This window comes from Ixodes scapularis, unplaced genomic scaffold (genome assembly GCF_016920785.2).
Source record: "Ixodes scapularis isolate PalLabHiFi unplaced genomic scaffold, ASM1692078v2 PGA_scaffold0__279_contigs__length_252992795, whole genome shotgun sequence".
In the NCBI taxonomy this organism is placed as follows: Eukaryota; Metazoa; Arthropoda; class Arachnida; order Ixodida; family Ixodidae; genus Ixodes; species Ixodes scapularis.
In genome coordinates this window covers 52,300,450-52,326,813 of record NW_024609835.1, presented here as the reverse complement: position 1 = coordinate 52,326,813, position 26,364 = coordinate 52,300,450, and the positions used below count along the sequence as shown (strand labels likewise).

Genomic DNA, 26,364 nt, shown 5'->3' with positions numbered 1-26,364 from the left:
CATTAAACAACATACGGAATATGAAAAACACTTCACCGAACGCAACGCCAGAAGGACGTAATAGGATAAATATTAAAATAGAAGCGTTCGCTGTCTCACAAATATGTTAGCTTCTAAGTGCCTATACGAAACCGGATGCATTATTATCAAACTCCACAGCCTTTTCTTTTCTCATTCCGATGGAAGCAAGCTTCAAGAAGTCGCGCGTTCTAGAAACGTGTTATGAAATGAGCACACAGCAGCATTTAGGATTTACGAGATTGTAGGAAAATAAAATCCCGTGTCGCGATTTTTTTTTTTTTTTTTTTTTTTTGCAGCTTTTCAATTTTCTTTTTTCCGTGCAAGCCGCGACCAGCGCAATACTGGTTCCTATGCCAAGATTCATGGATGCAGCGTTTGTCAAGATTTATGGATGCAGCGTTTATATTCCTAAGACTGAGTGGAGAAGAAAAATATGTAAGCGAGGTGTGTGTCAGTTGACGGCACTCAAAAAACAAATGGCATTGATAGCACATTCATTGTCAACAGCGCGTGGCCGAACCGTTTTGACATGAGCCGGTAACCGTTATTTTTTTTCCGGTTCAGTTCCGGTTCGGGTTCATCGCGATAACAATATAACGGTTCGGGTTCGGGTTCAGTTCCGGAAAAAATACCGGTTCGGTTCAGGTTTTCGGTTCGGTTCCGGTGCGGCACCCTGATATATATATATATATATACCGGGTGTTTTTGCGAAGACTTTCAAAAATCCTAAAAATTAGGGCGATTGAAAAAAGAAGAAACTCTCTTCGGGAACAAACTACCAGCCACGGCGGACGTCAGGAATTGCCAAAAACCTACTAATTAGCCAGATAATTAATTAAAACTTGTTAATTAGCTTTTTAATTAGTGGAAATGGACATATGATTCTAATCAGAAAGTTGCTGAGCGTTATCGAAAACCACTAAATCAGTCATTTTCAGGAAGACTTTAAGCGCTTGAGAAGAGTAGTAGCGCACTAAAATGACCACTCGTGGAGCAGGTACAAGGCTGGGGCTAGATAAGAGGCGGAAAAATCGCGCGGGCGCCTTACCGCAACCGCTAGCCTTGTACCTGCTCCCAGAGTGGTAACTTCAGTGCACTACTACTCGTCTCACGCGCTCAAAGTCTAACTGAAAATGACTGATTTAGTGGTTCTCGATAACGCTCAGCAACTTTCTAATTGGAACCATATGTCTATTTCCCCTAATTAAAAAGTTAATTAACAAGTTTTAATTAATTATCTGGCTAATTAGTAGGTTTTTGGCAATTCCTGACGTCCGCCGTGGCTGGTAGTTTGTTCCCAAAGAAAGTGTCTTCTTTTTTCAATCGCCCTAATTTTTACGATTTTTGAAAGTCTTCGCAAAAATACCCGGTATATATATATATTAGTTATGTACGTGCTTGTTTTGGTGCGACATTGGCGGCTGTGCAAGCTACCATAGTGAAATCTCGACAATGGCCACGTCTCGAGCTGCTCAATTTTTTTGTATACAGTATGCAGTATCTGGGAAACATTTAGCTAAGGAGGTTCACATATAGCTGAATGTACCTCCCAAGAACATGGCTTTCAGATATATTTCTTACACAACTATAAAAAGTATGACCCGGAAAGTAATTGTATGATTTGATGTGGAAACACTTTGCTGAAAAAAGCCTGAAGCATGCAGAGTAACACATACAATTAAAATTTTTATCACACCGTTTTATTAAAAATTTGGGACGCTTACATTAGCTATTCACTGCTTCTTGAGTTGCTGCAGAACTTGTTCTCCTTTTGTTGGTTTCCAAAAGTAATGGTAGTTTGGAAGTACCTTTGTCAGGAAGTCCAGCTGAAGTGTCTGGGTCTAGAAATAAATTACAGATAGAGACTGTAGACAACATAATACTTTAGTCACAAAATCGTAAGTGCGAGCCATAATCAAATTCCGGGAATACAGAAAAACAGCCCAGTACACTTTACTACTTCAGCTTGAGTCTTATGCTCTAGTTTCATAAAGTGTATCACTGACGAGTGATAACCTCAGTGACATTGTTGAGGAATTGAAGATCACTTTTTCATTTAAGAAACAAATATTTTTACATGCAGGAACAAAACAATGGAACATGACACAAAGGTCAAAGCAGACTACTAACAAACTGCAGCAAGGAAATATATCACTCTTCTCACAATTTTTCCAAACTCTTCTCAATCTCTTATTTAACACAACATTAAGTTCAAGGATCTAAATCTCTCTTATCAAACTCTCCTCAAGGAAGTTCTTATGAACGGTACTTCATGCTCCAAAAATGTAACTTCATCAGAATCAACACCTCAGATTCATTCCTAAAAAACCAACTCCCTGCAGATACAATCAAACCCCTCACTCCCCTGAAACCAGTGTCGGTGGTAACACGTTACAAGTAACGCCGTCAACAGTAATGCGTTACTTTTTTCGGTAATGTAGTAACATACTCATTACAATTTTAAAACAGTAACCGATTACACACTTACGTTACTTATTTAGAGTAACGGGTAATGTATGTTGTAAACTTATAACAAAGAATCCCGGATTCGGGGCGAACACCACAGTGGGGGAGAAGAGCATCCTTCCACACGGTGGCTTCTATCACGCCATGACCCTCCCTGTCAGTCGGACTGGTTTAAACGAGGCACAGCGACATCTCAAATGACTGCCTCTGGCAGTGGAAGTCCTCGTCTCTCTCGAAGAGTGAGGCAAAGGGAAAAAGTACAAAGAGGAGACGGCCGAACGCAAATGAAAATGAGCCTATGCGCACGGCTTTTTTACTATTGAACGGAAGTTGTTTGCAGTGGAGGTAACAAAAGTGCAGTTGTCGTTGTACAAAATGGAACGCCTCATATGCCAGCAAGAGACAACAATTGCAACAGAAAAATTGCTATGGAAACACGAGATTACAGCACTGTGGAAAATTCGAATACCAATAGAGAATTGAGTGACTCTTCCTTCTACTAGAACGACAGCAAGGAAGTTCACAAGAAAAAGTGCAAGACGATTCACTCACAAGTGACATGGCTTGTGAACGACGTTGAGGGGTCGCTACAGTCAGTGCTATCCAACGGCGAGGACCTAGAGCTACTCATCGAATGACTGGTCCTGGCTTAGGGTCAACTTAACGCCGTCAACGCCACCATCGAGCCACTCATTTCAGAGCAAGACAGAGACGCCAAACTCACCCACGTCATTGAATATGCAGACAAGATCGTGACCTACCTGACAAAGCTGAAGAGCCAGCTAAGACGCTGCACAGGATGAGGCAACCCATTCAATGAGAATAACCTGATCCGGAGCACAAACAGATCGCTAACGCCAGCAAATGCAAGAATTAAACTCCCAAAACTTGAACTTCTGAAATTCAATGGTCAATGGAAGAACTCGCAGCCGTTTTAGGAACCGTTCGATCCCGCCATCAATCTTAACTCTGACCTTTTGCCGGCAGAAAGGTTCAACTACCTGCAATCAGCGTTAAGTGGTGATGGAGCAGCTGCCATTGCTGGCCTACAGCCCACCGCATGGTAATACTCCGACAACCTGGACCTCCTGCGGAAGAGGTTCAGAAGCCAGGAAGCACTCATCGAAGACTACATGGAGAGGCTGATGGATATTCCTCATGTGTCGTCGCCACGCAACACCAAAGGCCTGAGGAGTTTGCACTACAACCTACAAGATCGCATTCGAGGACTTAGGGCATTGGGGGTGAGTGTGGACTTCTCCTCTGCAATGCTCTGCCCGATCCTACGTCGTGCTCTCCCTGACGACATGCTTCTAAAGTAAAACCGAAAGATGGCTGCGGTGGACATGAAGAACGGCGCCAGCCAAGGTACATCAACCGATGCCAGTTCTGAGGCATCAGGGCAGTCTGCTCACCTCAAGGGGCTGCAATCTCTCCTGAGCTTCCTCCAAGTAGAGGTAAAGAGCCTGGAGATGTCCAGCAACGATCAACGAAACGACATCGGTGGTAAATACACAAATCGTTCTCCACCAATGCATGATCAGCCGAAGAGGCCCCAAAACTACACCAAGCCTCATCAGTCAACGGTAGCCGCACTGCAAGGCACAGCCAAAGACTCAAAATGTTTTCTGTGCAAATCCAAGACGCATGGCATTCCAGACTGCAACACCAAGATAGAGCTGTCTGAGAAGCACAGGTTGCAGGCGAACCAACCGTGCTTTTGCTGCACCAAGACTAACCACACCGCTAGAATGTGCCGAGGTACACCGTGTTGCACCAGGTGTCGGGGACGGCATGCATCCACAATGTGCGATCTGGATTACGTACCGGGACGACCTTTCGCGGCAAACGAAACGCAAAAGAAAGATAAAACACCGGACAGTCTTCACGCAAGGGGAAAGAACAGCAAGCTGGCAGTGTTCTTGCAAATGGTGACCACATGGGATGAGAACGAGAACAAAAGAAGACTAGGCCAAATCCTTTTTTAAGCGGCAGTCAATGCTCCTTCATTATGGAGGAGCTATCCCAGAGACTCAGTTGCGAACTGCTCGGGACGGAAATCCTCACAATTGGTTTGTTCGGAGGCAAAAAGACTGAGCGTGCGTCTTGCAGAGTGCAGGTGACAGAGCGGGACCAACAGTACAACAAAAGATGAGATCGCCGCACTTAAAACACCTACCATCTGCAAACAAGATATCTCGAGCCTAGATGAAGCCATCATTGCGACGTTAAAGGAGATTGGCTTCCCCGTAGGAGACGACATGATGGGACTGGAACATTGTGCTGTCAACGTCATGCTTGGGTCGGATTGCTATTGGGGGTGCGTCACTGGAAAGATTCACCAACTAAGAGAAAGCTTGACCGCAGTGGAGACCGTATTCGGATGGGCGGTTCAGGGAGAAACAGTGTCGAGCTCCGCGGTCGTTAGTTATTCCCATATGGTTGTGCTGAGAATGGCAGTGAAAGAGCCAGAGCCCATGCAAGGCCTCAAGCAATTCCAGGAACTTGAGAGCATGGCTGTCACCAACATATCGGTGGACAATCCTTGGGATACGACATCAAGCGAGACTTTGAGGCCACGATCACCAAGACCGATGGGAAGTATGAAGTCGGCCTTCTGTGGACGACAGACATCAGGTTGGCAGACAACAAGGTGCTTGCTCAAAGGCCACAGGGAAATTGCCAAGGCACAATGTGACACTACTGCCCAGGGAAGGAGAGTCCCGCCGACCTCATGACGCGATGTCTGACTGCATCTCGATTGGTTTCCACTCCACTCTGGTGGTCAGGGCCCAGTTGGTTGCCACTGCCAGCAAAAGAATGGCCCCAGGAACATCGCGGAGAGCACCTTAGGACCTTCTGCGGAGCTGACCGATGTTTTGAGATTCAGCTTGTCTTCGAGGCTTAACCGAACAACAGCCTAGATCTTTTGCTTCCTGCACAACGGGAAATCGCTTGGGACCACTGACAGCCGAGGAGATCCAGCTATTGCAAACGCATTGGCTAAAGAAGGTGCAGCACTCGGCGTTCACCACTGAGCTGCGATGCGCGGCCAATGCCACCAAGACCCCACCTGGTTCTTCCCTTCATCGACCAGGAGGGAGTGCTTTAAATCAGTAGTCTCCTCCAATCCATCAACAAGACGCATGATGTACGAGGCCTGATCATCCTGCCCAAGCAATGTCGATACTTAATGCTGCTGGCAATGAACACTCACCAACAACTGCTACATGTGGGACTCGGAGATACGCTTGTGCAACTCTGTAAGAAATATTGGATACTGCAAATACGAGAGCTGGTGAAGAAAGAGGTGCGTGCTTGTGTGACATGGCAGTGATTCAACGTAACCCCCGCGAGTGTCACCATGGGACCTTTGCCGAACTCCCGAACAACAAGAGCGGATCCTTTCGAAGTAGTCAGCACAGACTTTGCAGGCCCCCTCTATGTCAAGGGCAAGGACCTCACATGCAAGTCCTATGTGGTGCTGTCCATGTGTGCAGTCACATGGGCCGACCACCTGAAGTTGGCTCCGGCTGGACCTCTCGACCCGGAGGTTTCTCTTTGCCTTTCGCAGATTTGTGTTGCATCGAGGACTGAGCCGTTTAATTTATTCCAACAATGCCTTGACCTTTAAACATGCGTCGAAGAAACTCGCAAAACTGTGGAGGACGTTGTGCCACCCAGGCATGGTCAACCACTTTGTGAACATGGGTATACGGTGGCGTTTTATTGTCGAGCAAGCCCCATGGTGGGGAGGGTTTAATGAGTGGCTCGCGCGTTCGATGAAAGAGTCTTAAAAAAAAATGGTCGGGAAGAAATGTCGGATACAGGGGAATTGGCCACTGTTCTGATCGAAGTTGAAGCAGTGGCCAATTCGCGGCCATTGAGGTGTGAGCACGACGGGGTAGGAGACGGGTGATCTGCTTACGCCGACCAGTTTTCTCGTTGGCAGGCAGCTGACGGTGCTTCCGCCGGTGGGTAGGGAGATGCTCGCTTCGATCCCACAGGCACTTCGCGTCCTCTAGCAGTAGTGAAAGCAACTGCTAAACCGATTTTGGGGGACATGAAGGGCAGAGTGCCTTAGAGAACTGAGATCTGCACACACCACTCAGAACAGGCAGCCTACACCACTCAGAGGGGGTTAACTGGTTCTGTTAAAAGAGCTGCATCCACGCCTGCTCTGGGAGCTCGGCAGAGTGGAAAGAGTGTTCCACAGGCGAGGTTCTCAGATCCGCTCAAATGAAACCAGAGTGCGTCGCAGCACCATTTTACGAAGGCTAGTACAGCTTGTGTACCATTTGGAATTACCGAGAGTATGAAATGGACTCGCATCCATTCAATGGGTAGTGTGCTGTAAACTTTTAACAGAAAATCCCAGATTTGGAACGAACACCACCGTGGGGGAGAAGAGCATCCTTCTGCACGATGGCTTCTATCATGCCGTGACCCTCCTTGTCAGTAGGGAGGCATGGCGACATTTCAAACAGTTGCCTCTGGTGATGGAGGTCTTCGTCACCCTCGAAGAGAAAGGCAAAGGTAAAAAGGACAAAAGGAGATGGCAGAACGCAAACGAAAACGAGCCTACGCGCACGGCTTTTTGACTATTAAACGAAAGTTGTCGCAGTGGAGATAATAAAAGTGTTGTTGTTCTCAACGAAACATCTCATGTGCCAGCAAGAGACAACAGTTGCAACAATGTAGTTATACATGTGACTGAAACCTCAGACTGTGGTTTGAAAAGCGGAAACTCATTTCGTGAGGGAGGGGAAAAAGGGACAGACAATGTCTCAAACCACAGTCTCAGGTTTCAATCATCATGTACAACTTACACCAGCTCACCTGCACTTTAACCATCTTTTCAATGTAGTTATGTTACATCTTTCCAAGACTCCGTGTTCCTAAACACCAAATCATACGAATTCTTACACTCATCCCACATACCTTCAATACTTTGCCTCTCTTTTCCCCACAAACACTCCTGCTCTGGAAAAACCCAATTGACCAAGCCCTCTGTCTGAGTGTTGAAAAATGCTCGTCGTCAATGGCAGTCAGCGTAGACAGACACCATCAAAGGTCAATTTTTAGTCTCCCGGGATGAAAATGTTTTTCTTTTCTCCCGGGAGACTAAAAATTTGTCTTCTGTCAAGTTGTGTTTGTCTAGACTTGAGCGAATAAGTCGTACATCAGCTTCACATATATGTCTGCGTTTTTGTTGTGAGCATTTAGGTGGAAAAGTGAAGAAGATAAGGTAATTATGACAAGTTTCTGCATGGACATAACATTTCTTGAGATATGGCGCTTATGAGTAGCTCTAACAACAAAACAGTAGAATTTTATAATTCATAAAAAGAAGGTCATGCAAAAGTAACAGGCATCACTTTTTATCGGCAATGATAACAGTAATGTATTCCTTTTATTTTCGAGCAACATTTATTGGTAATAACACAATGCAAAGTTGCAAGCGAGCTGGGCCAGAATGATGAAAAGAATTGGTAGAGTGCTTCACTGGAAATGGAGAGCTTCCTGGTTCGATACCAGGACCGGGCGAATTTTTTCGTTCGTGCACCAGTCGCCTAGTTGTGTGGATATTTGTGTTCGTCCTATGTCCCCCTTGTTCCCCTTCTCCAGGGATTATTTTCATCATACATTGGCACTTTTTTTCGTTAATACCTACAACACTGCCTGAAACCTACCAACCTTTGTCTTTTACTCCCTCTCTGTGTTGCTCCCAAGGACACCTTCAGATGAGTCACAGTCACGTCTCACCCACTCCTTTCCATTTTTTAAAACTCATGAATGCCTTTTGCAGTTACCCACAACTCCAGACAACTTTTCTTAACTGCAACCCTGATCTCCCTGTGGGACTTTTTGTCAACATTTATTTCTTCTTCCAACATGTGTTATATCACTTTACCTATTTCATGACACATGTCATTCATCAACTCAGGAAGGGCACCAAAACAAGTAGTGTGTAATGTACAACTACTGTAAAATACCCGGGGGAGCACCCACTCCTCTTTCGTTAAAAACTGAGTTAATCTAGACATGGGCGCTTGTCCGGTCACACTGGGCACTTAACACATAATTTGCAGAATTCCAAAGTTTAGGAAATGTTAATAGTGGGCGCCTGAACGGTGGGTGCTTCCCCGGTACTTTACAGTATGTTCGCAAGAGCAGATATCATATGTAATATGCATAAAGAAATGACAAAAAAAAAAAAAACTTTCAGCCTTTCCACTCTGGTGAAGAAGGAAGAGCAGCGGAGCTGTACTATGTGCCACCATCTATGAGCGACGGCAGACACCAGACAATCGACAAGCCGGTTGTCTGGTTGCGGACATCGCTCATAGATGGTGGTAGCTGTCCAGAGGTTGCGTCGAGATTTATTTGTCCACGGACACGAAACTGGGGAAGCTAGCCTTCAACAGCTCTGCTGTAAAAATTAGAGTATCTAAGGCGAAATGCTATTTGGCAGAACAACAGTTTTGTTACCCAATGAACATGGCCTTCATTGTCATTGTGCCATTAGAACCTTGATAATTATTGTGTAATCACATGTAGACCAAGCCCGACAAGAAGACACGAGTTCTTACCGCTGGTTTTTCATTCTGTATCCTACGTTCGCAGGAACGGCCATAGACGACGGTGTTTTCCTTCATTTTTTCATTGGTGTAGACCTCACACATGGCCCCAATGACACATCCACTTGTAAGCTCAGTGTTCCTGCCCAGCTTGCCTGTAAGCAATGCAAAAGAAAATATATTGTTTCCCTTTTTAGGTCACATATGCAAAAATGAAATAAAGTGGAACTCCTAGTTAAAGAGAATTCCCAAAAACGAAATGGTGGCATTACGCTGGCTATATACTTATGTAGTATCAAACAACACTGGAGTGCAGCACCGCAGGTCACAAGAAAAGGTTCACATCTTGACAGAAATGCAGAATATCCCACATAACCAGAAGAAATATATCTAGAGTAAGCTTAGCATGGACTTCTCAACCTAGAAATAATTGCTCCCATGGAACTCGGACCATGAAGAAATCAAGAAGAAAAAAAAAAACAGATGGTGTTATCGCCAACTACAATCTTTTTTTACATAATGAAGCCCGATTCAAAGAATCCTTTAAAAAGTAACGGTAAACTGTATTTTTTTAGCCAAGTGACCCAACAGCCTCTGCATATCGACAAACCAACAATAAAAGACGTCTGGGTGTATGGTACATAAAATTATACGTCGGACATCTAAGACCCATGTGGTTCTCAGTTAACGGGCACAACTTTTTCTAGCCATCTCAGTCTGGGCAGACTTATGGGCCAGGCCTGGGAGGGGATGCAATGCTGTCACCACATCAATGATTTTATTTTAAAAAAAGTTGACCTTGGCAAGCTTAGAGGGGGGAGGGGGGCCACCCCACGCCTTTTCACCCCTAATCTTATTGGGTAAGAATACTGCGCAATTATAATTTGTTTTTACCTCTCAAATCACATCTTTTCAAATGTAGTATAATGTGCGTAAGTTTGAGCTAAAACTTATGCGACCTAGCAAAAAAATATTCAATCAAAAGTTTACACAAAAAATAAAGTTTAAAACGAATCAAGTTAGTTTTATTATATAGTTTCAAGTTAGCCTTTGTTTCGACAGTGAGTGTACCTATCTTGGAAACTTGGGCCACTTAACACAAAGCGAGTCAGTTATGTCAAGTTTAGAATATACATAGGCCTTCATAGGTTTCTGTTGCACATTATGACAAATTAATTTATTCTCTACTTGCTCGCTCCAGAAACAACATGATGGGCTCGAAAGCGCTGCAAGAGTTCATGCTCGATGCATGGCACTCACTTGCATCCAAACAGAAGTGTGGATACAGATCCAAGTGGCGTCGCATTATGTGCGAGGAGGAGGAGGAGCAAAAAAGGAGAGAGGAGGATAAGAGAGAGAGAGGAGAAGAAAACACGTCGGGTGGGTGGGGCAAACTGTTTTGCTCACAATGGTTTTTAGGGATGGGGACGGGGCCCCAGACCCTCCTCAGATGGCGATCAGGAGCCGCCGGGAGCCCCTGGAGAATGGTTTTCGAGGATGGGGATAGAGCAATAAGCATGTGCTCTACACATAGGGCCTATTCCTCAGGTTTTTAAGCGCTCGCTACATTCATGGTTTTGATTTCGTATAGCCACTTTCTTAGCATATTAAATTTGGGTTGTTTGCTATTTTATTTCACAGTCTGAATTATAGTTTTTTGGGATTAGGTTAATCCTGGGTAAAAATTTATTTCACAAACTTATTTAAAAAGGGCTGTTCCTATTTCGTTTATAAACTGCCACAGTGCGCTGAGGCAAAGGTATTAATAGCGAGTTCGTTTCACACGCACTGGCACCGTTCGAGTTCTCTCCCAGAATGCATCACACTCGCGGAGTGTCGCACGGAGAACTGGACTCAAACGAACTCGCCAAATGCACCGAGTGCAGAAGACTGATGCTGCCGCCATCTATGTTGTAGAAAATGTACCGACCTCAAAACAAAACTAGCGCCTTTCTGTTCGGAGTGATGGGTGGGAATGCGAGAGTGCAGTCACTACCAACGTTTATCTACAAACGTTGAACGCTACAACCTGTAGTTTATAGTTGCGATGACTTCAAGCAACTCGGCTGTCGTAGAGATAGTTACAGACGGCGTAAATTTCCGCACCCAGCTGTCTACAAAGCAGCTGGTTGCGATCTTTCAATTCTTATAACCGTTTACACTGAAGAAAACTGATGATGCTGTCCGAGCAGAAGCTTGATCCGTTTGAGCATGGTATTATGCGTGAACCACTGAAAGGGTACGGCTTAAAACTAGTCTGTTGGAATATCCAGCAAAACTTTTCGTGGGACTTTCGATTTCGATCGTCATTACAAGTGGATCAGATGTTAGCCTTGGTGAGGACGTCGAGAACGAGAGCTTTCTCGAACAAAATACGACGGGGCAAGTTAGCTGACGTAGGTAAATGTTAAACATGATGATGTTGCCCAAGCTTCAGTAAAGTCACTGTTTAGATTTCTCTGATGCTTATTTGGTAGTCAGAGTTTTCTGCTGAGTCAGTTTTGCCGACAAATGTTCAATTTTTCACCCGCACACGGATGTTGATAAACATCTCGGGGGCCGCTGGTGCGTTTGTTCTGAGCTTTTCTTGACACACTGGTATAGTTCAGCGTCTGTACGGCAATAGAGCGACTTAAAACTGCAAATAAAGCACGGGTTGTCAATTGCTTCCTTCACGAAATAGCAGATGCTCACAATTCAAGCTTGCGTTTGATTCCGTTGCCCACGGGACGCGATTTCTATCAGAAAATCTACTTTTTTTCCTTTCGGTTCCGCGACACATCGTAGCAGACGAACCCTCGTCGTCTGCTCTCGCTCCTCGCCGGCCTCGCCGGAGCGAGGCATGACGGGATTGTATTCTGGCGCACGCCCGATTTTCTCGGTGCAGCGAGTGCATGCACGCGTGCGGTGCCGCCACTGAAACGAACTCGGAGAGTGCAACTACTCGTGGAGTGCCTGCCGAAACGAACTCGCTATAAGAATATTGACCCCCTTAACTGATTCTGCACCCGCTCGTGATAAATCCAGAAAGGGAGCTTCTAAATCCGCTAGAACACCCTAAGCATGGGAAAAGAAGATATTGCATTCCAATTCGTCTGCTAATTTGTCCATAAAGTGCCCACAACCAATCACCGGGGAACCTCCAAGACCGGACATCCAGATCCGAGTCGTCCAGACGGCCAAAGACGCCGCTGGCACCCCCATCCCCGAAAACCATTCTAAATAAAATTAAGTTGTCCCTACCCACGACGCAACACTCCACCGAGCGCGGGGGACACGAGACTGGTTTCCTCCTCCCCTGTACCTCTCTCTCATCCTCCTCTCCCTCCTTCTTTCCTTCTCCTCAAGCGTAGTGCGACACCCATTGAACCTGTACCGAAGTGTGATTTTCACTACATAATTTCAAGAGTAAGAGTGTACAATTTCCGTTCCTTTGCAAGCTTGCCGAGTTCAATGCTGCGTTACAATGATGCCACAACACCACACAGTGCTAATTGCCAACTGCCTGTGAAGTTGTTCCAACGTAGATGAGACAGCTCATAGACAGCCGCGCTGCCTGTGAGCAAGCAGAGTTGGGATAAACAGCTAAGCTGAACACACCGTTGAGAACCTCAGTTGTCCCTGAATTGAGAAAGCTGAACTTTTGAAGCAAAGTTTCTCTTACTTTTCAAAGGGGTCGTGCAACAACTTTTGTGCCTTCACTAAACACCGCTTAGAATTAATGTTTGGCAATCAGGACCGACAAAACGTGCATTAGTCTTTCTCTTCATTCAACCGTCACAACATATTAAGAGAAAAATTAGTAGCGTTCACTCTCTCAGCTTGCAGCCAGGGCGGCCATGTGAGCTGGTGCCGGTTGTGTTCATCGCAGACATGGGCCAAGGTTGACAAGGCACAGAGCATGTACTGAGCTCCAGGAATTCTCAGAGCTTCGTTATTCACGTCCTTGCAGCAACTGGACATGAGCCACTGCCCAAATGTTTGCCATGGTACTGTCACAAACCCAAGCCTAGTGCTCGCGCAATGCTCATGTCCATTCCATGAAGTAAAATCAACTTTCATCACGAGGGTAATCCCTCCGACCATGTTACTTAGCTTTACGAAGGAGAGTGAAATAAATAGTCTACTTTTATACTTAAGATAAAATGACAAAAAACTTTCCGGGTGAGTGGCGTTGCATGCTAAAATACTTAGGCCACAATAGTACTAGTACAAGCTTGTGTAAAGTGAGAAACATTCCTACCCAATATCGCTGCATGATCCTTTTTAAAAATAAGGATCTTGGTGCAAGATTGATGGAATGAATAAATTAATAACTTGTTGCATGTGTACTACTCACTTTTAGATTCCAACACATTGTTGTTTCCAATGTTCAGTGATTCAGAATCTATTAGATACTAGGGTTAAGGAATATTGTCACAAAAGACAATCAATCAGGCAACGAAACCCTGAACAAAACTGAATGCTTAATGGGGTGAACTTGTACCTAAACAGAATAAGATTGAGCAGGAATAACTGCACAGGCGAAAGGACTGACTCCCGACTGCCACGCGAAGCATCTTTTGTACCCACCATACCTCGGCAGACCTCACTCACGAGGGCCCTTCACTCACCCTCATCTTCACAGTTGAGGCGACGAAGAGTGATTTTCTAAACCTGGAAAATTCATGAGAGTGAGGGTGAGTGAGGGCTGTAAGGGCTGTGAGGGCTGTGAGGACCGTGAGTGCGTGAGGGGTATGAGTGCGTGAGAGTCGTGAGGGCTGTGAGGGCCATGAGGACCGTGTGTGAGGGCTGTGAGTGTGAGAGGGGTGTGAGGGCGGTGAGTGCGAGAGGGGTGTGACCGCAGTGAATGTGTGAGGGGCGTGAGGGCGGTGAGCATGTGAGGGATATGAGTATGTGAAGCTGTGAGTGCGTGAGGGTGGTGAGTGCGTCTGGGGCGTAAGGACCAGGAGTGCATGAAGGGCGTGAGGGCCATGAGTGCGTGAGGGGTACAAGTGCATGAGGGGCGTGAGGGCCATGAGTGGGTGAGGGCAGCGGTGTGTGAGGGGCATGAGGGCCACGAGTGCGTGGGGGCGGTGAGTGCGTGTGGGGCGTAAGGGCCATGAGTGCATGAGAGGCGTGAGTGTGTGAGGGCCATGAGTGCGTGAGTGCATGAGGCGCGTGAGTGTGTGAGGGCCATGAGTGCGTGAGGGGTATGAGTGCATAAGGGGAGTGAGGGCCACGAGTATGTGAGGGGCATGAGTGTGTGAGGGGCATGAGCGCAATGAGTGCGTGAGGGCCATCAGTACATGAGTGCGTGAGGACGGTGAGTGCGTGTGGTGCATGCGTGAGGGGCGTGAGGTCAGTGAATGCATGAGGGGCACGAGTGCTTGAGGGGTATGAGTGCATGAGGGGCGTGAGGGCCATGAGTGTGTGAGGGGCGTGAGGGCGGTGAATGCATGAGGGATGTGAGGGCTGCAAGTGCGGGAGGGGCGTGAAGGCCATAAGTGCGTGAGGAGCGTGAGGGCCATGAGTGCGTGAGGGTGGTGAGAGCATAAGGGGCTGTGAGTGGCGTGAGAGCCATGAATGCGTGAGGGGTGGGAGGGGTATGAGTGCGTGAGGGCCGTGAGGGCGGGAGCGCCTGAGTGGCACGAGGGCGTGAGGGCCATGAGTGCATGAGGGATGCGAGGGCGGTGAGTGCGTGAGGGGCGTGAAGGCCATAAGTTTGTGAGGGGCGTGAGGGCGGTGAGTGCGTGAGGACGGTGAGTGCGTGAGGACGGTGAGTGCGTGAGGACGGTGAGTGCGTGAGTGGTGTGAGAGCCATGAGTGCGTGAGGTGCGGGAAGAGAATGAGTGCGTGAGGACGGTGAGTGCGTGAGTGGCAAAGGGGCGTGAAAGCCATGAGTGCATGAGGGCGGTGAGTGCGTGAGGGGCGTAGTGGCGTGAGATCCATGAGTGCGTGAAGGGCAGGACGGGTATTAGTGCTTAAGGGCCGTGAGGGCGGTGAGTGGCACGAGGGGCATGAGGACCATGAGTGCGTGAGGGCAGAAGTGCATGAAGGGCATGTGTGCGTGAAGGCGGTGAGTGCGTGAGTGGCACGAGGGCCATGAGAGTGAAAGGAGTGAGGGGTAAGAGTGTGTGAGGGCCATGAGTGTGTGAGTGGCACTAGGGGTGTGAGGGCCATGAGGTTCAGTGAGTGTGAGTGAAGGGCTGAAGGTGAGTGTGACTGTGAGGATGAGAGTGAGAGAGGGGCTAAGGGTGAGTGTAGCTGGGAGGGTGAGGGTGAGTGAGAGGCTTAGGTGAGTGTGGCTGTGAGGGTGAGGGTGAGTGAGGGCGACGTAAAATGCCGACCTCTGGTACCCACATGGGTTTCTGGAAAACTCGGCGTAGAACTTTCGAAGCGTAAAACATCCAGACCTCAAACAAGCAACAGGGTTTTCAATTTACCAGAATGTGACACTGACAGAAATAAATAGGTACTTCCGCACCCAGGAAGCGAACCTCGGCCCTTTGCGTGGGAGCCAAGCATGATAATTGTTCGGCACAGACACACTTGCCCAGGGACGTGCGTGGCATAATGTGAGGTAATCAAAACACAGAGAAGCAATAAAATTTCCATCCTCTGACTGGAGAGAAGGTATAAGTGATATCCCATAATTATGATGACCCTAGTTCACATATTCAACCTAAAACTTTCTGCATATGTCGGAAAGCAAAACCTATTCTCTATTTCAATGCAACCTATTTTCTCGGGTTGGTTATCACCTACATTGATTCTATTTGCCCTTGAACACTTCTGCATAAGGCAATTCCCATGCTGACAGCATTAAGGAAATGTGCTACAGCAAGTTACCATCAACTCACAAACAGGCTTGTTTGTATCATCTAGAATTTAACACTGCCTGAGGATGCACTCTCATTGGACACTGCATAAATTTTATGGGGTGGGCAATGTTCCAGCTTTTTTCACCCTATAAATATTTACTCAGAAAAATAAGATGTGCATTTTTTTACGGTGGACATCCATTAGGAACCTCATAGAAGTAATATATAAAACATCCTCCCTGTGAGCATAAAAGGATACAGCTCCCAACTTCAAAAACATTGTTGTTTCCTATTGTCATGACAATCTCAGCATCAGGAGGATCACTTTCTGTTCTCCTGCCAAGGAAAATGAAAGAAAACATGAAATGAAGGTTGCAAAAATGTATTCAAGGATCACTCTAATAATGCAGGACAAGACAACCAGTGGAATGAGGAAATTGAGTACAGTAGTATACCTCATTACTATATATATATACCCAATACATGCAGGCACTTCTATATCAATGAAGAAAACAGTGAAAGATGTTTTTTCACAACACAACCAAATACAATACATCAACTGGCATGTATTACCATCACATCCAAAAGGAATGCAAATTCCTGTGCAGTTATGACAATAGGTACAGAAGCACTGACACCCCACAAAATATTGCAGAAAGCAACTATTCGTGAGACTTGTGATAGCTTAGTTCTGTCAAAGTTTTACCTCGCATGATTTTTAGCATGAGCAGTTGTGAAACAGTATATAACCATGCTCAACATTTTGACTCCTCCAAAGCATGGAAATCATGTTGCCTTCACAAAACACATATCAGAGTCTTCAAGCAAACTTTGTTCTATTTTGATTGTAACACCTACCTGTTGTATATGTAGACTTGTTCTTCAATTAAGTTGTTTTCCCCAATTATAATCGGTCCAGCCTCAGCAATGATGTGAGCTGCAGGATGCACCACTGTTCGGCTGCCTATGAAGCAAGAAAATACCATGTTCTCGTTGACACGTGAATTATCTTTTATCTATAAGTGTTTGCAAATTAATGTTCAAGGAATAAGAAAGTAGAAAAGCGAGTAACAATTACCTATTGTGACATTCCCTTTGATTTCACATTCAGCAGTCACAACCGCTCCTGAATAGATTTTCACAACCCTGCAATGTGCAATATATTTCAGGTTCCATGAATCACCATAAGTTAATCAGAAATCTGGCAATAGCCTCATGGTGTCAGAAGTGTCAAGGGAGGCTAGTTTTGCAAAAGCAAGTATTCAGCATATGTTGCTGCATGCTGCATCACTAATAGCCTCATCCCACTAGAGCAACCCACCAATTTTTGTCCGGCGACACCTCAGAGTTTCGTGTCGCCGATGTTGTCCCACTGTAACCACCAACACCCCCGATAAACACTGACAATCGACGATGGACAAGTTCTCGTTTGTTCTAGGACTTGAAGCGCAGCAAGCAGTCCTGCCAAGGAACATCTCTCGGAGACAAACTTACCCCCTCGCCCACTTTTACCCTTTTTGCCTCTCTTCCCACCCTTCTACCTTTCCTCTCGTTTCTCCCGTGGCTCGCTCCACCGCTCGACCTTCAGAGAAGGCCTTGGTGGCCACTGACCGTTTCCGCAGTTCCCGTCTCTCAATTGCTCGTAGTGGTAGTGACTTGCTTGCTGGCGATCACGTTGCGAAAGGGAATTTGCTGTCGCTAATTTTGCTCGCAAAAACCTGGCGTACAAGATGGTGCTTCAAGATGCCGAGGTCTACACCCCTGCATCAGGATGGATACGCCGATATTCGAGGACTGACCAGAGTAAGACCGCTCGCCACGAAGTAGGACATGACATTCTGGCAAGCCATTCCGGCAGGCGAGAGACTTGTAATCCCTATCTGTGATAATCAGGATGCTGTGTATCCCAAAACAAATGCCTGCCCTCTTTCATATGGATATAAACATCCTTGAAATTGGCGTGAAATTCCATGGCGTTCACCTCGAATGCCGAATGACCCAAATAGTGAATGGTTCAGGAATTTTAGTTAGGTAAAAGTTTGCTGTCGATTGTCACGACGATTTACGGAAAGACGCAAACGGCAAATGAAGACTAGCGGAAGCTTTAATTAAGAAATAAAGTAATCATCTTTACGTTCACTGTGTTTGGCTGCATGTTTTTTGCCCAAAGAGCGAAACATAAAAACCGCGTCATCGGACTCCGTCTGTTTGTGTATTTTGAAGTGTTTTGTTGACAAATTCAATGCCACAAGGAAACAAGTTTCATTGTCCCCATGTTCTGCGGCGTGTCCTCCAGGTGGGACGGCGGACTCCAACAAGCAAACTGTCTGTCGGTGTCGTTCGTTGTCGTGTGTCGCTGACATTTGTTGCTGTCCGTCGCTCCAGTGGGACGCGGCTATAAGCAGCTATGCGTTTACGCTGAGACACATGACTCTTTTCTTGTTCGTCTGCAGCTCGAATACATGCTTAAGAAAGGCAGTGTCTACTCTCCCGGCAGCCGGAAGAATAATTTCCCCGAAATTCTGCCAACAGTCTCCTTGCATTGGCTGTCTGAAGTCACAACTGCCACTGACTTTCTTATAGCGAGCTCGTTACACTGCACTCGTGCCCATGCATGCCCAATCGCAGCATGGAGCGAGTTCCATCCGACCAGCACTCCACAAGTGGCTGCACTCTCCAAGTTTTTTCCGGCGCCAGCAGTCCATACGTGCATGCACTCTCTGCACCGAGAAAATAGAGCATAAGCCAGAATGCAATCCTGTCATGCATCGCTCAAGCAAGGCAGGAAAATAGCGAGAGAAGTCAACACAATGAGTCGTCTGCTACAAGCTGCCATTCGCACAAGTGGAACCAAAAAAAACCCCACAAAAGTGGATTTTTTGTAAAAAATTGTGTCCCGCGAAGGTCGGGATTGAGAGCGATTTTAAATTGTGACTTTCTGGTATTTTTTGAAGGGAGCAATCAACAACCCATACTTTCGCAAGTTTTGAGTTGTTTTGCTGCCATCATTGAAATCTATTGATGAGTTAATAGTTTAGGAAAAAACGCATCAGTGGCCGCGAGACCTCTCTTACGGCTGTTTGGGTAAAACTTTATCGCCAAAACATGGCCGATAGTGGACTCAAGAGTGGACAACATTGGTCGAAAAAGCTCGCCCAGTAGAACCTGTGATGCATCCAGTCAGCAGCCGAGAAAGCTAAGCATGGTAATTTAACCAAGGCTTGGGTAAAATCATCATATTTAGCGTAAACCTACACCAGTTACTTTGCAACTTCTTTTTTGTTTGGGGAAGTTTTCGATCTCACCACTCTTTTAGAAATAAAACGTGACACAGCTACATGCAACCAAGGATTGAAATCAAACGCACCGCAAAACGTATTGCTGGAGATTCCAACTGACTAGTTTCAAACTGTATTCTTTCAGTGGTTCAAGCATAAAACTAATCAAGCCTCTGTGTGAATAGGATAAAGAATGTTTTCTCCACACGTCGCCTGTAAACATCTCCACGACAATCGAGTTTTTTAAGTCATCACAAATATAAACATTGCAGCAAGGGCACCGTATGCGTTCTCGCCTGTCATGTCAAACAGCAGGGCACCATTTTCGGTTTGAGGGAGGTACTCTTGCTACAGCAAAGATGGGGACAGGCTCAGTTTACACTGGACAAGATCGTTCAGGACCGGTTCTCCGTGCGACAATCCGCGAATGCGTTGCATTATGGTAGAGAACTCGCACGGTGACAGTGCGTGTGAAACGAACGCGCTATCATTCTTCTGGCATTTTGAGGAAACACGTTTCATGGACATCTTTTCGAGGAAACACGTTTCATGAACATCTTTTCGAGAATAACGTTTCATGGACACATGTTTCGCCGACACTCTTTACGCGAATTGCACGCTGTAGGGATATTTCGTCGAGCGTGCATCATCACTAGGGCGCGTGTTAACCTACCCGGCCCACTCGTTCAAGCCGTTTCGCGGCGAGTCTGGAGCGGCTCATTGCAGAAAAATGCTAATCTGAGCTGTCGATGAAACGATTTGTCGATGAAAGAATCTGTCGAAGAAACATCGCGTGACGATCAAACGATCTGCCGATGAAAGAATCTGTCGAAGAAACATCGCGTGACGATTAAACGATCTGTCGATGAAAGAATCTGTCGAAGAAACGATTGCCACTGCCAATGGGAGGCAACTGCCGGTAGAATTTCGGGGGAGTTACTCTCCCGGCAGACACTGTTTGTTTTTTTTTTTTTTTTTTTTTTTTTAAACGAGAGTGAACTCGGCGACGAGAGTGAAGTCGTCTGTCGCCAAGAAGCTCGGCTACCCTACCCTACGACCCCGATGACAACTGAAATGCTAGTCTTTTTCGAGTGCCCAATCAACGAAGGGCACCTTTGAGGCACTTGCGAGAGAGAGGAGATTCCTTTGAATCATCTTGGATTGTTTAGCGTACAGAACAGGGCTCAGCCTTACGGTAGAACTGCCATCATCAAAGAACTCCCTCACTCACCCAACCGAAGCCTTGGGGGCAGCAGCCATATGAATAATATGAAAAATTAACAACTCTAAAAGCTTTATAATGGCCTACAGCCACTATAACAAAACCTTTCACTCGGTTTAGCTGAAACTCAACACAAACGACGACCCACCGCTATCCAATTATGATCAAAATAAGCCCTACACCGCAGGCTCCGTAAACCTGAACTATCTAAACCCACCCAAACAAAATCTGGCTTCATACGGATTGGCTTGACTTGTCTTCGTGCTTTTGTGTGCAATATATTTCCTAGAGCCACTCATGTTTGTATTTACGTGACAGCCATCACATCACTTTAATAAAATTACGCAACAATATTTTATTAAAAATGAATACATTCCACCCTAACCCTACTTTTTTATTGCTCAGATGTTTGATGTGCTGTTGTGCGGCCAGTATGGTGACTTTGGCGCTTTGGTGGCTTCCTTTTAGCATCGAAGATGGCGGCATGTAACAAGAAGAAAAAGTAGTCGGCGTTCGGCTGGTTCGGCCGTCACTTGATCGCAATTCTCCTTTGACGCACTTGATCTTCTTAATGCAGCCGCTACAAGCGCGAAGAGAATGACATTTCCGGCGAGTCACAAGACAGTGTTCGTGCTGGACCACAGCCCGTATTTTTTAATGTCATGCCAGCAACTAATAGAATTCGACATCTTTACAAAAACCCGGCAGCCAGGCATCATACCGTTGGCACCGATTTCTAAGTCTCTGTGGACATGCAGCGTGGAGGCCGCTATCGAGTACTGCCGTGTAGTCTGGGACATATTTCCGACTAACAAGCTGATCAGGTTTGTTGTGAGCGGTACATCGGCGCGTCACTTAAACACATGGCTGCAAGAAGATCAAAGCATGGCGCACCTGATGGCCGTGATGGCCCAAGTGGGCGCACCTTCGGAATCTACGAACCCCAAGAAGTGCAACATTCTTACCGGACTCACGGCGGCTATCGAGGCGCTGTGTCAGTGCAGCGAGGTACAGCACGAGTACCGGACATCGCTGAGCGAGACGGCCGGCAAGATCGTCAACCGTGGTCGAGTCGTGTGTGTGACCTCCCTGAGAAGCGACTCCGAGATGCGTTCGATCGAAGAACGGTTCTACAGTCAGCTCACCGAGCACAATAAACTAGCCGCCAGTTCGGACAGCCTGATGCCGGTGCACAAGTGCGAGCTTGTCATGATCCACACGTGTCCCGTCAACAAGGAGTCCGACGTACCGACAGTCACCAAGCGGGACCTCGGGCCGATCCTGTCAAGTGAAGTGCACCGAGTGCGCTCCGGGCGGCACCTGGCTGCCAAGCTCGGCTACCTGGTCCAAGTGCACTACAACCTGGCTTCCACTACTGTCACTGGCATCCCCATGAAGGAAGAGCAAAATGCCAACTCGTCAGCCAACTACGACGTCGAGCTTCTGCACCCGTCGGCCGCTCATACGGAGCTCTTCAAGACCGGCTTCAGCAACACAGAGGGAGTCCACGTTAGCACGGTGAAAGAAGGGCAGACATATGAGACGGTCACCCTCAAGTGGTGCACTCCTCGCTCCAACAGCGTGGAACTTCAGTATTGTACCGGGGCCTACCGGATAACCCCTGTCGACATCAACAGCCGGCCTTCTTCCTGCCTGACCAACTTCCTTTTGGGCGGTCGAGCGGTCATGCTCGAGATGCCGCGCAAGGTGGGCTCCAAAGTGATGTCCCACATGCTTGCCAGTCATGGAGGAGAGATTTACATCCACACACTGGGGACCGGTCGATCCACCCTGGAGGACCCTCCTTCAATAAGCGAAGGATGTGGCGGGAGAGTGACAGACTACCGAATCAACGACTTTGGCGAGTTTATGAAGGAAAACAAGTTGGTTCCGTACCGTGTTGGGCCCAATGACCGTCACGAGCTTCCGATTGACCGCGCTCAGAAGCGCTTGCAGAGGCTGACCCAGTATTGGCCCATGGTGATAAGCCACACGACCATCTTCAACATGGCTTCGCAACTGGACCCACTTCTTACACTTATAACCAAAGAGGCCCTCACTCCAGATGAGATCATTGAGTGCAAAAAAGTGATCTACCTTCTGGTGGCTATGGAAAGCAAGGGAACCTCTCTGCCCGTGCCAACCATTGGTGTGAGGGGCAAGGGGCCCAAGAGAGAGGAACAGTACCGGACGATGTGGAACGAGCTGGAAAACTACATCCGGATGCATTGCGTGACGGCGGAGCATAATGTCATCTTGGACTGCCTGCTGGAGTGCCGGAAGCCAGCCGACTCCGACACCGGTACAAGCAACCACAAGGGGGCTGGGGCCAAGAAACCAGCCGAGAAGGCGGTGTCAGTGAAGGACGAAAAGGGGGAAGGGAAGTGGTCGGAGGTCGATCTCGGTTGGAGGGAAGGCAAGTTTGGCGATGTGGAGAAAGGAGAAGATGGAGCTGGGAAGGCCCAGCCGGCTAAAAAGGCTCGTGTAAGCAGCCTGGATGAAGGGATGCTTGGCTGCTCGTCACTCCTTGCACTCTGGAGGAACAAAGTGACCACCGAAAATGCAAGGAGGCACGTGGAGTTCGCCGGTAGGTTGAACGGAGATGGAAAGGTGGCCATCCTCTATCCCAGCCTTAATCTCGACGGTGGCAATGAAAATGACAATGACGTTAAGCCGAATCCCCCTGCTAGGACCTGATTGTAAAGGTCCTGCCTGGTCAGTCTGGGCTCTTGTATATACCATGATAAAACTAAATTTTCCGCACATTACAAGCATTTTTTTTTATTTACTCACACAGTTTTAATGTCAATAAACAGGTGTATCCCAAACATTCATTTCAGCACACTTTAGATTGATGAGTCATACATATAAATTTAGCCATTGCATATGGGCAGAGTGAAGGTGGTTAATGCTAAAGGGGGTATTCACTGGATGCCATACTTAAGGGCATTATTTAGAGGGCATGCTCAGAAGTGCTAAGATCAGCAGTTTTGATGGTGTGGAATGCACTATGCAAAAGAACTTGAAGCTCGCAATCGGCATGCGCTCGGCAGTCGCACACAAACCCGTGGGTGCCAGTGAATGCTTCATATACTCCCTTCAGCTTTCAATAGACTGCAGCGGATGCTAAAAGCTATCCCTGCTAATCCAGCACTGTGAATATGTGGTTGGTGTCCTAGTTTACCTTATGCACATGGAATATGCTTTGTTTGGTGCAGAGCACACAACCTTGTTTGTGGGCTCTGCACCAAACAAAGCATATTTCATGTGTCGTAAGGTAAACCAGGACACCAACCACATGAAAACCTGCAACATCTCTCACGACGTGATATGCCCCATGTGAAAAGGGGGTTGTATATCACATTCTCTTATCGTGTGGCAAGTGTTACATTGGCCAAAATGGCAGAGGCATTAAGACAAGAGAAGACGAAGCATCTCTAAAAGGCACAAAAGCAGGTCATTTACTAGCCCATTGCCGCAACTGTGAATGCAGTGCAGAGTTCAGCAGTGTCACCATCATCGCAAAACACAAGAACCAGTATGCGCTAGTGTCACTCAATACTTTGTCAGTGTTTCTAGTGTTCTATTCAGTGGCCCTAGTCACTGAATAGGCACTGAAACTGAAACCTATTCAATAACTGGTATGCACGAGAGATGCTCGAGACCTTGGCAATAAAAGACAATGAAGCAACGTGTGTCGGCAAACCGTGTTTTATGTCCCGGTGAAGTGCGGGTGACACAAGTTTAAGTTGGGTTTTACAATGTTAGTTGTGTTTTTATGTCGCTTTTTAAAACAAAAAAAAAGCATGAAGTCGATTCAAGAAGGGGAGGAAGTATTTAACCACAGTTCGTAGACCAGCGGCGGAGGCAATCGGTTAATTAAACAATGTTTCATCGACACGCAATGTTATGTCAACAGATCGTTTCCTCGACAAATCGTTTCATCAACAGCTCGGATGAGCTTCTTTCTGTAATAAGCTGCATGAGACGGTCGCCGCAAAGCGGTGCGTACAGGTCAGTCGGGTGGTTAACATTTTTGTAATGAGCCGCCGCAGACTGTCGCCGCGAAGCGGCGTGTACGCAGGTGGGGGTAGGTTCATGCGCACTTCAGTAGTACATTTGTGACAAAATTTCCTTACAGAGTGCAATTCGCATAACGTGTGTCCATGAAAAGTTGCTCACGAAACAAGTTTCAACAAAATGATAGGGACCTGTCCAGCGGTATGTCTGTCCCTTTTTCTCTATATTCTATTTTCCTGGGTTCAGCTGGCCCAATTATAGTATTATGCACCAACAGGCTCAACTAAAGCCCGCTACACAGCAGACCATTAGTCTGGATATGGGATGTGCCATGAACCAAAAATTGAGAGCACTTCCACCCCGTGAAGACGCAAGTCCAGTGAAGCTGGTGCTCTGGTGAGATAATTGCTATGTTGGGGTTTAGCTATATTGGGGATTTGCTATGTTATGGTTTGGCGTCGCGATAATATGCGTCGTGCTTGCATTTGGCTTTTGCTCTATCATTGTCGGTGGCATCGGCTTGACGGCGCCGGCTAAATTGATACTGGTGCTCGCTTCGGCGCTCGACGCGGGCGAGGTCTTCGGGGGGAGCTTGGTCGGCACTCGAATTGTTTTTGGGCTAGGAGCAGTGGGCAGTTTCACGTTGGTGGCGTGCCCATTCTCGCTTCTGGGCACGCCGATGCTCCTTGTACTCCTGCTGCTCCTCTTTGAAATGTACAACATGGTTGCGACCCATGTGAAGTCTGAAATCCAGCTGATAAGAACAGTGGCGCCAGAACCTAGCCATAGACAGCTTCGCTGTAAAAATGGCAATGCGTCGCCGGCATCCAATAGGAGCGCCCACGGCACGATCAAACGATGGCGGTACTTGAGTAAGTCAGGATATCCAGCACTTTCCTTTAGCTTGGTCTCAGTGGACGTGAGCCAAGGAGGTTATAAGTACTAGGAGGGGGCATGTTACAATATTGGCGAAGCCTAGCCATAAAAAGTTTAAATGATTTTGTGCCCAGCGTGACCACAGATCTCTCTAGAGATTGGTGCATGTGACATGTCACGTGTGAGATGGATGGTGATTGTAGATGGACACCTTGCAGGCTTGCGCGCTCTCTGTCCGGTAGGTTTTATCAGATCGAAAGCTAGATTGTGGTGTATTCTAATAGCCCATAGCAAGACGAAGGCTAGCTACGGTTACGTGATGTGGTCACGTTGGCATGGTAAGTGAGGAGAGTAAGGAGGAAAATGAGAAAAAGGGGAGGCGTCAAGGGAGCGTGGCTTCTGGAGGCTACGCGGCCGACGTCATGCCCTCTCCTATTCTTCTATCCTCCTTGACGTGAGCGGTCCGAGTTTCAAGGGTCAGTTTCCTAACTCAATGTTTTAGTAACATTGGTGCAGCTCTTGAAAGCTAGGCCTTTTTCAAGCAAAAGTCAAAATAATGATTTTGTGTGCCATTTGGGAATGTGCTTAAACAAAAATAGGCTCGAGGTAAACCTACGCACTTATGAGTTGTGAATGCGAAAGCATGCACGCCGCTCTTCCGCTCCCTTCTTTCGTCTGTGGCGTGCTGCGCCGACGGTTGAGCGCGCGCGCTGTCCTCGGCGCGCTGACTTTAGGCCTGGAGCGGTGGAACCGCTGCCTCGCGGACACGCAGCGCCATGGGGTGGCGGTCGTCGAAACTGACGGGCAGCGGCCAATGGGAGCCTCGTCGACGCGCGAAAGCCAATGGGACCGAAGCCGGAATCCATCAGCTTTACTCCGCTCTTTTGGGATCGGGGAAACTAGGTGCCGTTTGGCTATGCTTAATTTTTCGCGTGGCTTCAAAGCTGGGAGCTGGCTTCACTTGGAGAAAGGATTTGATGCCGTTTGGCGCGGCTTCAAAGCTGATGACGTCAGCTCGCTTTATGGGACAGTTAAAGCTTTCGTATTAAAAGGCAGGGCCCGCAAAATCTACCGATTTGCTTCTCTGTCTTATCCGT

The 26,364-nt window shown here is 47.2% G+C and overlaps 2 protein-coding genes across 3 annotated transcripts; one reads left to right on the top strand and one right to left on the bottom strand.

The window, feature by feature from the left end:
• Window positions 1-1,705: 1,705 nt before the first annotated feature.
• On the bottom strand, window positions 1,706-26,005 carry LOC8040137 (dynactin subunit 6). Of its 2 annotated transcripts, none has more exons than XM_042288363.1 (7): window positions 25,884-26,005; window positions 16,950-17,017; window positions 16,730-16,835; window positions 16,131-16,207; window positions 13,408-13,455; window positions 9,081-9,223; window positions 1,706-1,862 (listed from the first exon to the last, which is right to left on the bottom strand). In XM_042288363.1, exons 1-7 carry the CDS (start codon window positions 25,910-25,912, stop codon window positions 1,755-1,757), a joined length of 579 nt encoding a protein of 192 aa, XP_042144297.1. In that variant the 5' UTR covers window positions 25,913-26,005; the 3' UTR covers window positions 1,706-1,754. The 2 variants fall into 2 exon arrangements, with proteins under 2 accessions (XP_042144297.1, XP_029834556.2); XM_029978696.3 differs by lacking the exon at window positions 25,884-26,005 and adding an exon at window positions 20,381-20,616.
• LOC8040136 (integrator complex subunit 13) lies at window positions 20,828-23,215 on the top strand. Its single transcript, XM_002413966.4, has one exon. The coding sequence runs from the start codon at window positions 20,969-20,971 to the stop codon at window positions 23,066-23,068; it is 2,100 nt and encodes a 699-aa protein (XP_002414011.2). The 5' UTR covers window positions 20,828-20,968; the 3' UTR covers window positions 23,069-23,215.
• Window positions 26,006-26,364: the final 359 nt, after the last annotated feature.